The sequence below is a fragment of the Pollachius pollachius genome, assembly GCF_949987615.1.
Source record: "Pollachius pollachius genome assembly, chromosome: 17".
NCBI lineage: Eukaryota > Metazoa > Chordata > Actinopteri > Gadiformes > Gadidae > Pollachius > Pollachius pollachius.
The window spans coordinates 6,684,573-6,701,178 of NC_136950.1; the positions used below are offsets into that span (position 1 = coordinate 6,684,573).

Here is a 16,606-nt window from a genome sequence, read left to right on the forward strand (position 1 = left end):
AACAATGGACTGTTGGTTTGTGTGTATATATTTTATTGCTGTGAAAATAATATAATGTGGCAATATTAAAAGCATTGTTGGTGAACTGTGATTAGGTACATGAATGCAAATCAAGTAAGCCATATAAATGTAATCAGCCCATCTGACTAGGTCATGTCCACTAATAGATTTATGACCCCTTCCCTTCAAAGATTAATTTCACTATGAGTCATCCTTGAATCACCCTTCTTCGTCATGTCAGGTGTTTTCAGGTTGTGTCGGTTCAGACCAGACAGACTCTTGTTTTTCAGCTTACTTATTATGGGTCACATGAACATGAATACTACAAAGGCAAACCGCAGTTACTTAAATGGTTGGTAAAACTGACTTACGATAAAAAAATCAAGTATTATCATTTAATGTTGATCAAAATTGTTTACAAATTGCACTAAATACAAAATCTAACTAAAAACGAAGGTAAACTGTACAATCTTTATTTCTTTATTAATACTTTATTTTTAAGACAGTAGGCCTATGCTGTTTGTAGGCTACAAGATGATGAAGTAAATGAAGATGAGGATAATAGGTTATCTTGGTTAAACTTAAAAGTGGATATTCCAACAAAATACAACAGTTGGTTTTTTCCGTCGTCTTCGTCAATATATTATTTTCAACTTTTAATATAGACAATAAAATGGTTAAAAATAAACTGAATGAAGTCCTTTTTTTTCTTTAAGTTTAATTTTTTTTGTCCTTATTCAATCACTAGTTACTGAACTTGTCTGTTGTTGTGCTTATAATAACATTATATGGACAATTTAAAGCAATGCTAGATTACTCTGTACTCGATTTAATGCACCACTCGAGTACTCTAGTCTAGCTGTCAAACCGGCGGCACTGCGTCGCATGTTGATGACGTTGTTTGACTCCTCGACGCTTTTCACAGTTGTTTTGGATAATTTGCTCTCATCCAAACTGCATAAACCACACAACATGTGTAGCAACAAAGTGTAGAATCGTGTGCCCATCTATCTAGTTTGCCACGACGTCAACAACGAGCCTGAGACATGGAGACAGTCTCGTTTAAATCGTTTTCTATCATGTTGGCTTGAGTATTCACGATGATTCCCGTTCCGCTGGTGGTCTGTGTGCTGGGAGGTTGGTGCGCCGTCTACCTCACTGACTCGGTCCTAAAGGTAAAACACACATTAAACACACACGGCTGTGTACAATAAACACTTGGCTCAGAGATGTGTGTGTGTAATTCGCCAGCGGTAATGGCTATCGTTAGCATGAGGAGAAGTCACTCACTAGGCACATGCGCAGATAATCGTCTTTAATCAATTTACCTTATAGTCTATACACAATCATGATCACATGGGAAATGTATATAGTTGGTGCTGTATTGCCTTCAATAAGGTTGTTGTTCTACGGCTGTACGCTGTGTTTAGTGAAAAAGCCCCAAAAGCCCTATTCTCAACAAACCTGTATTATAGTTTGATGTCTCGGCACCTACTGCACTCCTAATCATCCCTCAAAGGAGGCATCTCTGTTCTGTTTCGCTTCAGGAGGTATCTTCCCTCTCGGTTTTGGAAATGTTTTCCCTTGCCTTATGGCTTAGGCTTAGGACCTTGGCGCAGGCCAAGGTCTCCAGGTTAACCGGCACTGTGTCTTGGTTCCCTAGTCTTCTGGGAAACACCGGAACAGCTACGAGGCATGGCTTGGCAGCCACGGGGTCACGTTGTCCCCGTTTCAACTCCGGTGGCAGACTACCATGTTCAACCGTCTGTTTGCCTACTGTGCCCGAATCAACCCGCATGCTCTCTACCTATGGTAAAAAAAAACGTTATAACTACAACTAATATGTCCTATAACTGTACCTTTTATCTCTCCTACCCCCTCGCCTCACCTGGTCTATCTTCCTCCAACGCCCCTCTAACTGCATGCATCATTACTAAATCAACGTCTACCTTTGCAATGTGATTGTACCTTCTACTGTGGTTATCTTGTGTAAGCTTAATCAAGCAAACAGTCAGCCATCAGTGTTTTTTTGTAAATGTCAATGAGCTCTATGGCTTGGTGCACAAAGGCACCCTGCAGTGAGGAACTGTAGAAATGTTAATTAAGGGCTTTAACAATAGTAACGCTCCATACATTGGGTTTACTATGACAGGACTTTCACTCCAGACTTTGCCTCCAATAAACGAGTGATATTGCTACTTGTAGTACTGCAAATGTAAAAAATACATGCAAATACAATGGTGATTTTATTAAGTTGATACCTTAATTTATTATATTATATTTATGCTGTAAATATGGTACATGTGTAACCATATTACTGTACAATTGCCCCTCAGGGATTAATAGTATTATCTTACTATGCATCCCCCTCCAGTGGCAGAAGGACCACATTGCACTCAAACACAAATCAGCTGACTCCATTGTCATTTACTCAATTTCTCTCCATTTTTTAGAGGAATTTTCCCTTGGCGATTTTTGTCTAATAATTTTGACCGACGGTCAAAATAAGTGTCAATGTACGGTAAAAGCCCTAGTCCCTACTGCTCCAGACAAGCTCCTCCCTCCCCTCCTCCTCCCTGCAGGTTCAGCAGTGGGGTGGTGTTTGGGGTGGTGGCCATGGTGGGCTCGGTGGTGCTGCTGGCCCGGACCCTGCAGCAGACCCTGGCCCAGATGACGTCCGAAAGCCCCCGGATGGCCGGGCAGCAGGCGTTGCAAGTGGTGGTACGTGGGTGAAGCTTGGGGATGAGGTCATGTTGTACCAATCAGTGAGCGGATGGTTGGTTATTGACTAGTCATGCAGTTGTGGATCCTGGGTGATGGCACTCAGTACGTTTACATGCACTGCTTAATCCGATTAAGGCCATGTTCGGCTATGCTCCTCAATCGGACAACTGCAACTGTCCGAGTATACATGGTGGGGAGAAAATCGATTCATTGGCCGAAGCATTTCTTACCCCGGTACGATAGGTGGCGCGGTGCCCATTTCAACTAGTGGTAATAGAGCCACCGGTTGACCTCTTTACGTCACTAGCAACAACAAACTCAGGTGGCCGCAGAATTCGAGAAAGATGTTTTCAGTAGAAAGCTGTCAGTTCACTTCGGGTCCATGTCATTTCTCCGACGCTCCATTGCTCCGACCTCTCGGTCGTATGCGGACTCCTCCGGCGGCGGAGCAACGGGAGGAGTCCAGCCGGAGGAGTCCTCATACGACCGAGAGGATGGAAAAATGGAGCGTCTGAGAAATAGACCCGAAGTGAACTGACAGCTGTCCCGCATACGGCAACAATCCCTATCTTTTCTATGTCGCGTTTCAATATGGACTTCAGAGAGTCAAAGCCAAAGTTCCTTTCCCCAAATTCCTTCTCCACCATGGCCGAGTTAACCCTCACTACGAGTCTTTACTAGTTGCTGAATTACCAGAGAGTCGGAGAACCTGACGCAGTCTTTACGATTCATAATTCAGAGAATATCCCCTTCAGTTCGGCCGCGGAACAATGAATGAATAAAGATCGTAAAAAAACATTTATTTTGACAGATGTGCCCGAAGTTACTACTTTACAACCTTGTTGATGACAAAAATTTAGAAAGACGTGTACTTTTAATTCAGCCTTGGGTGAAATCGAAGTGTTACACCTTTGCTGCTGTCGGCTCCCAGACCGTAGTTGAGGAGCACAGGAGAGACGTTCCCTCCATGGCCGATGTTCTCTCACCCTTCACTTTGACTGGCAGTGGGTCTGCTTATGGGTCGGAATGAAGTGGCCACTGATTATTGACAGGCTGGGTACTTTATTCGTAGTTCCACTAACTTAACAGAACACGTTTTCACAGACACAACCGGACTCGTTCATTCACTGAACTGACACGCCCAACCCCTCTCTCCTCACTCACTGCCATTCTCGCGCACACACATGCGCTACTCTCGTAATAGAAGCGTAGTACTGAATGCATGTTGATGATGATACACATGACACAGACTTCCTCCATCTTCTTCGCCACCTTTTTAAATAAATTGCCGTCTCTCGTTTTCCGACGGCGACAACAACTTGACTATCGTCTCCTTATACTTCCAGATCACGGCCCCCGGGAGAAATCTCGAGCATGCGCAGAACGCAAAATCCAATTCCATGCGATCCGATCCGTTACATGCACGCTTAATTCGACTAACAATCAAATAATCTAGGTGTCTCAATTCGACTATAAGTAACTCGATTCGATTATAGTCTGACTTAAGGTGTATACATGCTTCTTAATAATCCAATCATAGTTGGACTAAGCCAATAATTCGACTTTCTTAAGTGTCATGTAAACGCACTGAATGTTAGTGTCTGATCTGCAGTATGTTTGTAGTCAGGTAGTTTAATCAAGGTGACGCAGAGTGGAAACAATGGAAAAACAGACATGGACAGATGGACATGCAGTCAGACAGATAAATAGACACTCACCTGATCGCGTGTGTGTGTGTGTGTGCTTTGTATGCGTGTGTGTGTGTGTGTGTTGGTGTAGATCCCAGGGGTCAACCTGCCCACCAGTCAGCTGCTCTACTTCTTCAGCGCCCTGCTGCTGAGCGGGGTCATCCATGAGCTGGGACACGCCGTGGCCGCCCTCCGGTAAAAAACACACACACAAACACACACACACACATAGATATACGACTCACTCACTCACACATACACACGCATGACAACACTGGATTGTGTGTGTGCGCGCAGGGAGCAGGTGAGGGTGAACGGCTTCGGGATGTTTGTGTTCGTGGTGTACCCCGGGGCGTTCGTGGACCTCTTCACCACCCATCTGACCCTGGTCTCCCCCACCCAACAGCTGCGCATCTTCTGCGCTGGTGAGACCGCTGTGCTTTGCTAAAATACACTATAACTCTGCTTGGATATGCCATGCTAATCTTTACTCTGCTTAGGTATACTTTGCCATGCTGAACTATACTACTGTATATCGTGCTATGTTTTGCTGGACTGCACTATACATGCATATGCTATACATACAGGACGATGCTAGAATATGCTATCTTAAATTCTGCTATGCTAAACTATACTATTCTATAGGGCTGCTTGATTATGGAAAAAAATCATAATCACGATTATTTTGGTCAATATTGAAATCCTGATTATTCAAGCAATTATTTTTGAGTTTGAAAGCGTGATGTATTTATTCAGCATGTCTCTCCCAAAAACACTGAGAACTTTGATATGTCACCTTAAAAAAATACACAAAATGGTCAAAAAGAAAATGTTCATATCTAAAATAATGTACAGATATGTATCCAGCTGTGCACTTTCTATTAAACATTTAAAAAAAAATCGATTATATTAGTTTTTTTATCGTTTGACCGATTCAAACGGCTTTGCATCACTACAATGAGGGGAGTATATATATATATATATACCGTATTTCCCGCACTATAACGCGCACCGGATTATAAGGCGCACCTTCAATGAATGACCTATTTTAGAACTTTTTTCATAAATAGGGCACACCGGATTATAAGGCGCGTAGCATAGAAGATACTGCAGTCAAACGTTTGACTGGGGATGCGTTATGCGTCCACTAGATGGAGCTGTGCTAATTGTATAGCTTGTCACGCGCAACGCAACTGTGAGGACGAGTTGCTGCATTTAGCAGATATAAAACTGGAACCTTTATGACAAAAAAGTAAAACACAATTACGCAGTTCCAAACCTTAGATTTTTTAAATATCTTGCAAACGTGAATGATACAAAGTAGAGCATCGCACCCTCGAATCTTGTAGTGTGGCCAGTCTTCCGCCCGATTTCCTGGCTCTGTGATCGTATAGTGTGACCTTCCTAATAGTGGAGGAATATCTGTCGTATGGTCTGAACCAGCCATAAAGGGAATGTCAACAAAACAGTCAGAAAAAGTCAAACTTTATTAAGCGTTCTGACAACTTTGTTCATTTGTAAACACGAATTGATCCATATATAAGGCGCTCCGGATTATAAGGCGCACTGTCGTCTTTTGAGAAAATTACCGGCTTTTAAGTGCGCCTTATAGTGCGGAAAATACGGTATATGCAAATAATGTTTAACTTTCCTCCATGTTGGCAGCACCCAGATCTCCACGTTTGCATCCTCATGATAAAAGGAGCAAAGGGATCTTGCTGCAGGCAGCATAGAGGAAAGCATTGCTGGTTATTTGCATGTACTGCCTACATGGTCATGATGCTAAGCCAAGTAGTCCATTGACGACGACATATAGTGGCATTCTTGCGTTTCGAAAAGTAGGCTTTTCCAAGTGACCTAGATTATTAGTGGCTTGTCTTAAACGTTAGAGGTCTCAGGCCTGGCCACGGATATATATTGATCCTTCAGGTATTGATTTGCCATAGTTGGAGGACTAGGAGGAAGGACACCATAGTTGTGTTATCGATATTTTTCATAATTGGAACGTCCAAGAATACTTGGTGTCCCGATCACAATAGAAGAATCTACTTCTCTTTCAAGTTGGATCTTTAAATGGCCAAAAAGAAGGGTGTTTTTCGGAGCCATTACAAGGACAGCCACTAGAGAGCAGAAAAGTGCTTTGGCATGATGAATGACCTCCGTATATGAGCGGAGTGTACTGTGGGAGTGTTTCTACCTAAAATAAGCCAAAACTATGTACGTACTCGAAAGCATTTAGGATAAAGATGCTTTGTATTGTGCTTTGTTCAGTCACGTGCATTTAAGTAAAATGAACCCCCTTTAATTTGCTAAAAGGTACAATATGTAACCTTTCCATGTATGAATATCTAAATAAGAAAAGACCAATGTTTTATATTAGAGTTGTGACATAATCCCAATTGTTTTCCAACATTTTTCCAACTCAGAGAAATCCGTAGTTTCATTCAAGGTTGCATTTGGTCGCATAGACTGTACTTGGGCTGGTAATTTCTTATTATACATTTTTTTTATCCGTCGGTAGAACAATGGCATCTGTGAATATTGACCTCACTCACTCACTCACCCGTCTGTGAATAGCCCCTCCTCTCTGATTTAATTAGAAGGAAATGACATACCGTAACACAATTTGAATGACATTTTTACATTAACTCACCCTTGACACAACCTCTGTGTTCCCACGCTTCCTCAGGCGTCTTTAAACGAAAAGTTGTTCTATTATTTTGATTGAGCGGCAGAAATGACGGCGGAAATATTGTGTTGTTTTATTCGGTTTCCTCTATTCCTCGTGCTGTGGTCGGCGGTCCCAAACTGAAGATTTTATTTTTCAGAAGGAAAGAGAGGGAGGGAGAAAGAGAGAGATAGGCGAGCGAGAAAGGGAGAGAGAGAAAGGTGAAGGACAAAGCGAGCGAGAACAGTCTAAAATCCAGTCAAAGAGGAAGAGGAGGAGAGAGAAAGACTTAACCTCTCAGGGGGAGCTGAGACAGAAAGCCACGCTGTGCTTATTGACCAGTCTTGCTGTGCTCAGCACTCTGCTAGACAGGGGTCTTCAATCACATGACCTCTTACATTATGTAACCATATTGTTATCACTGTGGTCCCCCAACACACTGCCACACGTTCAGAAATGGCCCCAACACCAAATGTTGACACATTTCTTCCATCCATTTAAATTTCAGCATATTATAATCAACTTAAACACTGAACCCGTCAAACCTTTTTTTCAATGAGCACGTATTTTTTAAAATGATTTTCGGTGAAATCAGGTAGGGGTTAGGGCACAATGCTCTATGGGACATCTGCAGATAACTCTCAATGTCTGCAAACATTGGGAATCAATCCAGCACCTCATAACCACAACACTATGATATGCGACCCTCGACTTGGTGTCATCGCTTTCCGTTCACCATCTAGAAATTAAGTGTGGAACAATAAAAGAGGGTGCCAAACATTACTTGGAATTGTACAAACTCAGGTTTGCCGTAGGGCTTCCTGTTTCAATGATCGGTGATGCAGTGGCCTCACAAGGTTTGCTCTCTGATTGGCTGATCTCGTCCTTCCAGGGGTGTGGCATAACTTTGTCCTGTGTCTGGCGGCGCTGGGATTCCTCTTCCTGTTGCCCCTCCTTCTGTTTCCTGTGTACAGCACCGGAGGCGGAGCTCTGGTCACAGAGGTGGTGCAGGTGAGTGTGTCCCTGTAGACGATTCACACGACAGCAACCATGAGCATGGCTCCTCCTCTGAGTCTTATCAAGTCATCTCTGGGAAATATTCGTGAATACATTTGACCTTTAACTTGGATCGAATGGATCTAATCTAATCCAATTATATCTGATATATATATTGATCAAAATCATTATGAAAATCAACGTGAAGTCTAAAATACATTTTATAATTCTAGCGATTTATCTCTTCTGAACCAATTGCGTCAAAAAATGAAAATGAATCTTGGAATGCATCTTCCACACCCTTTCAGTTAAGAGCTACTCTTGGTGTTGTAACATTCCAAAGTGATGTCATTGCCCTCATTACCCCAGGGCCGCTGTGTCCTCGCCTCTCATTAACGAGTCTCTCTCCCCCGACCCCCTGCCGCCTCTCCTTCACCTTCAGGGGTCCCCAGCAGACGGCCCCAGGGGTCTGTCGGTGGGGGACATCGTGACGGGCCTGGAGGAGTGTGGGGTCAGCGGGGCGGAGGACTGGGCCGGCTGCTTGTCCCTCCTCTCCCTCTCTCCCCAGACGGGCTACTGTATCCCCGCTGCCAGCCTGCAGCCTAGCTGGGCCCACGGACGAGGTGGGAACACGGGCACCCACTCCCACCCTTCTATGTGTATGGGTTGCACGCACGCACGCATGTCTATCACACACAACGGTACACGTACACACGCGCCCACACATCACACACACACACATCAAACAGATATTCAATGCATACACATGCAAAATTATATCCAACGCTAACACCCACCCTCAACTATACATTTCTCTCTCTCTCTCGCCCTCTCTCTCTCTCTCTCTCTCTCGCCCTCTCTCTCTCTCTCTCTCTCGCCCTCTCTCTCTCTCGCCCTCTCTCTCTTTCTCTCGCCCTCTCTCCTTCTCTCTCTCTCGCCCTCTCTCTCTCTCTCGCCCTCTCTCTCGCTCTCTCTCTCTCTCGCCCTCTCTCTCGCTCTCTCTCTCTCTCTGGCCCGCCCTCTCTCTCTCTCTGGCCCGCCCTCTCTCTCTCTCGCCCTCTCTCTCTCTTGCCCTCTCTCTCTCTCTCGCCCTCTCTCTCTCTCGCCCACTCTTCTCCCCCAGCCTACAAGCGCTTGGATGGATCTATGGACTGCTGCAGCAACAACAGTCTGACTGACCTCTGCTTCTCCTACACCAGCCCACGGGACAAGGAGAAAGAGGTGACACACACACACACACTCCGCTAAAAGCACACATCCGCGCATGCACACGCATACACAGAGTGGATGTATTAACTTCAGACGGAAACGCACGATCAGCAGAAAGCAGAAATAGCCGAGTGCCGTCTGATTGATATGCAGTGTGTGTAATATAGGTGCCGTAGATAGGGTACTGAGCTATGATAACACAGTGTGCACGAAACGGGATTGACAGGCAAGATGGATTTCCCCCGAACCAATCAGGTAAGAGACGCCCTGATTGTCAGAAACGAGCTGAGGGCCGTCTGAAATCTAAGTTGGCTCAGACAGGAGGCGGGCGCTACAGATCCATCACGGCGCACATCACTCACTAATAGCAGAGAGACGGCCTTTCATTTCTAACAAATTACACTCAAATTATGGCTCCTACATCCTCCAGACGGCATCTCTTGATATTAGAGGTTATGCCATGTTTGGCGCGCGGCGCGACTCCACGTCCGCGTGCCAGGAACCGAGCGAGCACTAGAGTGATGAGACCTTGATGCTGGTTTCTATGGAACCTCCTCGACGACAACTCATTTCAATGTGTTTGTGTGAAGGCCGTGCCTGAAATAAAGTCAAACATTGATAACGTCAGACGAATGAAGCATGTTGTGAATACTTCTGATACGGCGTTATCGGCCTCAGCAACGCAATGCTGTGATGATGTTAGATAATACAGTGTTAGCAGAAACCATGGAGAGGGAGAGGGAGAGAGGGAGAGAGGGAGAGAGGGAATGAGAGGTTACATGACTCGGGAAATATAGACGGAGAGAGGGGGGGAGTTTAAGGATGGTATGGAGAGAGGGGTAGAGGGATGGGGGAGAGAGCGTTTAGGGGTAGAGGGAGAGGAGGGGCGTTGGGAGAGAAGAGATGGAGGGTGAGAGGGAGATTGAGATAACAACGGAGAAGGGAGAGAGAGAGAGAGGGAGGTGGAGGATGAGCAATAAAGAGATATAGGGGGAGAGAGGGGAAAGAGGGGAAGGCCACTGATATCCCTTTCTGCAGAAAAGGCCTCCCTTCCTGCTCTGAACGCAGCCCTTCCTGCTCTGAGCGCAGCCCTTCCTGCTCTGAACGCAGCCCTTCCTGCTCTGAACGCAGCCCTTCCTGCTCTGAACGCAGCCCTTCCTGCTCTGAACGCAGCCCTCCCTGCTCTGAACGCAGCCCTCCCTGCTCTGAACGCAGCCCTCCCTGCTCTGAACGCAGCCCTTCCTGCTCTGAACGCAGCCCTTCCTGCTCTGAACGCAGCCCTCCCTGCTCTGAACGCAGCCCTCCCTGCTCTGAGCGCAGCCCTTCCTGCTCTGAACGCAGCCCTTCCTGCTCTGAACGCAGCCCTTCCTGCTCTGAACGCAGCCCTTCCTGCTCTGAACGCAGCCCTTCCTGCTCTGAGCGCAGCCCTTCCTGCTCTGAACGCAGCCCTTCCTGCTCTGAACGCAGCCCTTCCTGCTCTGAGCGCAGCCCTTCCTGCTCTGAACGCAGCCCTTCCTGCTCTGAACGCAGCCCTTCCTGCTCTGAACGCAGCCCTTCCTGCTCTGAACGCAGCCCTTCCGTCCGCAGTACGCCTGCATGCCGGTGCGCAAGATGGTGACAGGCACGCCGGTCTGCCGCCGCGACGCCGACTGCCTGGCCCATGAGCACGCGGGCGCCAGCGTGTGTGTCACCCCGTCCCTGGAGAACCAGACACGCTTCATCCGCGTCACCCACCCCCCAAACACACACATGCTGTTTGTGGGCTACCCCCCCCACCTGCAGTACTCCGGTACGTAGCACTGGAGACCGCGTGTGTGCGTGTTTGTGTGTGTGTGTATGTGTGTGTGTGGGTAAGTTAACATTATGTGTGTGTGTGTGTGTGTGTGTGTGTGTGTAGAATACAATGCACCACTGTAGTCCGGTGGCATTTCTCTTTAGTCCCTGTATGTGGGAGATATCTTGATTGTGTCATTGTTCTAATGATTGCACCAAGAACAAACTGTACCAGTGTCCACGAAGCTATAATTATTCAGATACATGCATATGTATGACTACTGTACTGAGAAACTTTTCACTAATGAACTACTCGGTCCAGCACCCGAAACAGACCCACAACAATTATTTGAGTTGTGCTAAAACCACCACAGATGTTTGTTTGGAGGCTCAAAGGCCTCAGACCCAGTCTGCCAGGCGTCTGGTTGGACCCCTAATTGCTTTCTAATGACCCGCTCTGCCCTGCTGTGTTGTGTAGAGTGAGTTTTATTGTGTGTGTTGACTTGTCGTTGTGTTGTGTTACAGTGAGCTTGACCAACTTTGTCCCTCGTTTCACCTTCCTCCACCTGGATCTCCCCGTCTTCCTGGAGACCTTCTGCAAGTATCCTTCCCTGGAGGTGGTTAGGTTAGGCTTGATGAGGTTATGATTAGATGAAATCCATAAAGATTAGATTATAATGTTGGATTAGATTATGTTAGGTTTGGAGTCATCTCAGATCACGCCGTCGTACTGCGCTATAGCAGAGCTTCAGATCACGCAGTCCTTATGCGTTATAGCAGAACTTCTTGGCACAAAATGTATGTATTTATACAGTGGCCAGTCTACATGCAGAGGATTTTGAACCTCTACAAACCCTTTTTCAGTTTACTACTGCAATGAATTGAAAGAAAGTGAAATGCCCGAGCTGATCAGAGCTCCCCTGCCGTCAGACTGAGATATTCATCTAAAATCCTATCTGTGAGACTAGGTTAGGGTAGAATATATTAAATCAGTTTGGATTCAATAATGCTGGATGATATTATATTCGTTTCACTTGACAAGGGTCCTGCATAAGTACTAATAGGATTTACGAGGGTAGGTATTTATATACAAAAAGCTGTATATTTTCATCTCGTGTAGAGTTTTGAACGGCCACATTAGTACGACCTCATTATGTCTTAACCTACTGATTAACTCGCGTACTTTGCGTCACGTATCTGTTCAGAGGGTCCCCCCACCTGCCCTTAATCCCCCCGCCCCTTAACCCCAGTGGCCCCGTCAGATACGTGGTGTCCCTCTCCGGCGCCCTGGCCGTGGTGAACTCGGTGCCGTGCTTCGCGCTGGACGGCCAGTGGATGCTCAACGCCCTGCTGGAGGCCACGCTGGTCTCCGTGGTAACGGATCGCCAGCGCCGCGAGCTGATTGGCTTCTTCCTGCTGCTGGGCGGCAGCGCGCTGCTGGCGGCCAATGTGGCGCTGGGTCTGTGGATGGTCACCGCCCGCTAGTCCACCCTTCCCCCCCCCTTCCCCCCAAGCCCCGCCCCGCTGAGGGCTAAGAGTGGATCTGTAGTTCTGTGGGGACCATTTGACTGTCAAGTTGCGATCTAGGACTACATTTCCCATCCACCCGGCACCGCTGCCAGTGCTCTCCCACTGCCTTCTGCCTTTTGTGGTTTTCACTTCCAAGAAAAAAAAGAAAAAAGAAAAAATAAATGTAATGAGCTTTGATTTCACACATACACATGCACACACATGCACATAAACACAGGCACACACACGTATTTACACTCACACAACCACACACACAAAAGTGCACACACACACACGTTTACATGCATACACATGCACACACACCTACAAGGCGCGCACACACACATAAACACACATACACAATCATGTTGTATGCACATACTCTTCAATATGCAGTCATACTTAAAGTCAACTGCTATTAAGGACTGTTTACAAGAACTGCAGAGTCCGTGTGAAATTGTTATATTTGTATATATTTGAATGAGGGTTTCAATTTTGCCACTACCAAGGATTTGACTTGTGGATGGCGAAAATATGTTAGTGCTACCGTTAACCAGAATCTGCGTATTCATCAAGTTGACTTCAAATCTCAATATCGTTGGAATCAAGGAAGACTTCTACAATGACAATTTGTTAAGAACCTTTTGTCCTTTCATCAAACTACTGAAAGTCTGATCTAGTCATGCCAATAAACGCATCCCAGGGCCTTCCACCAGATGGAACAGCTCGTCCGCCCCTGAGTCCATCTTTGTTCCTCACTTGTTAAGGGTCAGCCTTAGCGGTGCTCTAAAGGTGTTCCCTCCCACACACAGAACCTCCCCCGTGTGTGATTGTCAATACGCAATGTGTGCTTGAGTGAGAATGCATGAAAACGTGTTTTTGTATGCACTAATGTACGCACGCACGCCGTGCACACGGCTCCACACGCACTTCCAGACTAATCAGCAGGGTGCCTGATGTTAATGGAATTGTAAACAGAATGAGGAAGTGGATGGTAAAGATATTTTAGCATTGTGAGAGGAAGATTATTCCCTCATATATTTCGACAACTCAATTAGTATGATTGTTGGTAAATAATTCATAGAGAAAATAGATTTTGTTATTGACTATGATCAGGTGTTGCGTTAAAACGACTATAATCGAAAATAAGATTTTCCAGGTTGACCTGAAAACAATGAAATCACAGATTATTCCCGCTAGGGCCAACAAGACTATAACTAACCTGAATTTAAATAACCGATTTGGATTAGCAGGGACTTGAACCTAAAACTGTATTAATAAAAGGCTTCAAACGGGACTCAGACCGATAACCCCCATTAGCAGGACTGGAGCTCAATCAGGCCGGTTTCCCTTAGAACCGTGATGCATTGTTGAGAATCAACGGCTAGGAACCATAGCGTTGTGGGCGGTGGGGCTCTGTGATTAATGACTGCTTATGTTTCCGCCTTTTTTTGTTCTTGGCGTGCAGGAAGTGAAGTCTATATAAGGACACTGTGGTCTAACCATCTCATATAGTGCTGAATGTGTGGGGAAATTCTTCCCGCACAGTAGGAGGTTAAAGAGCAACCCTGGGCTGCACTGGAAGTCAGCCTCTCTCTCTCTCTCTCTCTCTCTCTCTCTCGCGCGCGCTTTCGCTCACTCATTCAAAGGGCTTTACTGCAATGGAAAACTTTCCTTTAAATTGCCAAAGCACAGAAAGTAGTATATATTACAACACATGACGCAAAGATGAATAGCAACAAATAACAAAAATGTCTTTCTGTCTCTCTCTCTCTCTCTCTCTCTCTCTCTCTCTCTCTCTCAAAGGGCTTTACTGGAATGGAAAACGTACATTTACATGACCAAAGCCAAGGGAGGTTTTGGACGGGCGGGAGGCGCTCATGTGTTTTAACCAGACCTTACAATGTCATTACTGCTGGATTAATGAGTCCTGGCCATCAGCGGTCTGCCCGTGTTCCTCATGGGCCATCCTGTTCCATTTACTTCTGCTCTGGTGGCCCTTTTAATCTGATAAATGTCCAAAGCAGAGCACCCCTGTGTTCTGAACATAAGATTAGGCCCCACACACAAACACGCACATACAAATACATACACACACACACACACACTGCGGCTGTGCTCTCCCTAGAATTACCGAGCAATTAATACATTTGCTTCCAAGCGGCCCCACCGGCAGACACAAACACTAGCACACTGGTGGGCAACAACGGCTGTCTGAAACAACAACAGGTGTCTGCCCACACTAACCATAAAACACTACAATAAACGTCCATCAGGTGATTATCTGAAAGCCTGGTTCCCTGTGCCCTGTTCCCTTCTCCTCCTCTCTAAGGGAAGGGAGGGAGGGATCGCAAAGAGGAGTGACAGCAAAGAGAGGGATGGTTTGAAACTGGGTGAGTCAGAGAGAAGTTAGAGTAGACCTCAGAGAGACCGAGACAGAGAAAGACCCTTGAAACACAGACAGAGAGAAGGGAAGGAAGGAAGGAGGGAGGGACAGGTAGGAGTTTGGAAAGAAGGAGAAAGTGGGACTTCAGTGACCTAGTGGTTTACTCTTACTCTGTGGGCTGGTGTGTCAGCGTAGTGAAGTGTGTACGCCAGCATAGTGTGTGTGTGTGTGTTCGTGTACCACGTGTTTGTGTGTGTGTGAGAGAGCATGGTACATACAACCATGGAGTCCGAGCCGTTAGACTGCCGAAATGTTCAACTGCTCAAAAGCAACGGCCGTCTGCTGAAGGCTGCGCTGGCCGTGTGTGTGTGTCTGTGCTGCATCCTGCTGCTCGCACTCATATTGGGTAAGTACACCCACACACACACACACACACACACACACACACACACACACACACACACACACACACACACCTAGACACCTACAAACATACAGAGTCCCACACGCATGCGCCCATGCATACATCTATATATATGTAATAGATGTATATAGACATGTATAGACAGAGATATATACATGCACACACAGACAGCTCCTCAGGTCTTCCTCCTGTGCCAAACGTTGTCATTTGCAGGGAATTCCATGGAAGCCCATGATGAGAGTGTACACCGAACACCGTCGATTATAGCATACACACCGGCCTTTAAATAGCCCCGCCAGAAAAAACACACACTCACGCACACACATGCTCACACATGCACCCATATGCTCACACACACACACACACAAACACACACACGCACACACAAGCTCACTCACTCTCTCTCTCACCCATAGAAGCTGGCTTGTGTGCACAAAGTGGTGAGGTTTCAGGTCGGCCGGCCACTGTGTGGTGTAGCATGGAAGCTGCGTGGTGGCAGACTATTTTGGGGGACTGGTTTACAGTTTCATCATCTGGGTGTGCGTAGCGAGTGGTCAGGGTGAATGTGAGCGACAACACACGGCGCAATGAGCAACAGACCTGAGGGACTGCAGGGGAGGCAGTATTTTGATTTGGCTCCTCTTGTCCGACAAGTGTGTGTGTGTGTGTGTGTGTGTTTCCTGTTCACTGAGGACATGAGAGGACAGTGTGTGTTTGTGACTGTTCAGTAGGGAGGGTATGGGTGGGTGTGTTTGTTCACCCCTTCCTGCTTCTTGCATGTATTATGGGAAGGAATAAGTATTGTTTCTGGTAATTAAGGGGCGGCAAAATTTTTGTGGTTGGTCTGTGGCGTAATTATATATGAATACCGTATGTGTGTGTGAATGTGTAATGTGTATATGTATATATACATATATATATTTACACACACACACACACACACACACACACACACACACACACACACACACACACACAGAGTTCCTTAATTAATTTAGATTTATTACTACTCTTACTTTTGCTACACAGTTCAAGCAAGCAAGCAGTGTTAGTGTGTTTGTATGTGTGCGTGTGTGTGTGTGTGTGTGTGTGTGAGGGGGGTTTGCGAAGTGATTAATTCAGGTCAGTGGACTGTAAGGCTGTTGCAGGTCAGCCCCTTGGCAGAGGGAGAATGTGTGTGTCCTTGATGATACGTTTGTGTGCATGTAAGGGCTTCTATATGTTGAGGT

The 16,606-nt window shown here is 46.2% G+C and overlaps 2 protein-coding genes across 3 annotated transcripts in view; both read left to right on the forward strand.

The window, feature by feature from the left end:
• The first annotated feature begins 911 nt into the window (after nucleotides 1-911).
• On the forward strand, nucleotides 912-13,294 carry mbtps2 (membrane-bound transcription factor peptidase, site 2). Of its 2 annotated transcripts, none has more exons than XM_079754721.1 (11): nucleotides 912-1,175; nucleotides 1,664-1,812; nucleotides 2,583-2,721; nucleotides 4,504-4,607; nucleotides 4,710-4,837; nucleotides 7,973-8,091; nucleotides 8,519-8,735; nucleotides 9,200-9,297; nucleotides 10,873-11,074; nucleotides 11,584-11,659; nucleotides 12,321-13,294. In XM_079754721.1, exons 1-11 carry the CDS (start codon nucleotides 1,101-1,103, stop codon nucleotides 12,541-12,543), a joined length of 1,530 nt encoding a protein of 509 aa, XP_079610847.1. In that variant the 5' UTR covers nucleotides 912-1,100; the 3' UTR covers nucleotides 12,544-13,294. The 2 variants fall into 2 exon arrangements, with proteins under 2 accessions (XP_079610847.1, XP_079610848.1); XM_079754722.1 differs by having other exon boundaries at nucleotides 8,519-8,699.
• A 1,926-nt stretch (nucleotides 13,295-15,220) lies between these two features.
• phex (phosphate regulating endopeptidase homolog, X-linked) overlaps nucleotides 15,221-16,606 on the forward strand; it is a gene marked incomplete at both ends in the record, with an annotated part of 19,100 nt that continues 17,714 nt past the window's right edge. The window contains one exon of the mRNA XM_079754364.1: nucleotides 15,221-15,359. Coding sequence (XP_079610490.1) covers nucleotides 15,221-15,359 — 139 coding nt within the window. The remainder of the gene's footprint in view (nucleotides 15,360-16,606) is intronic.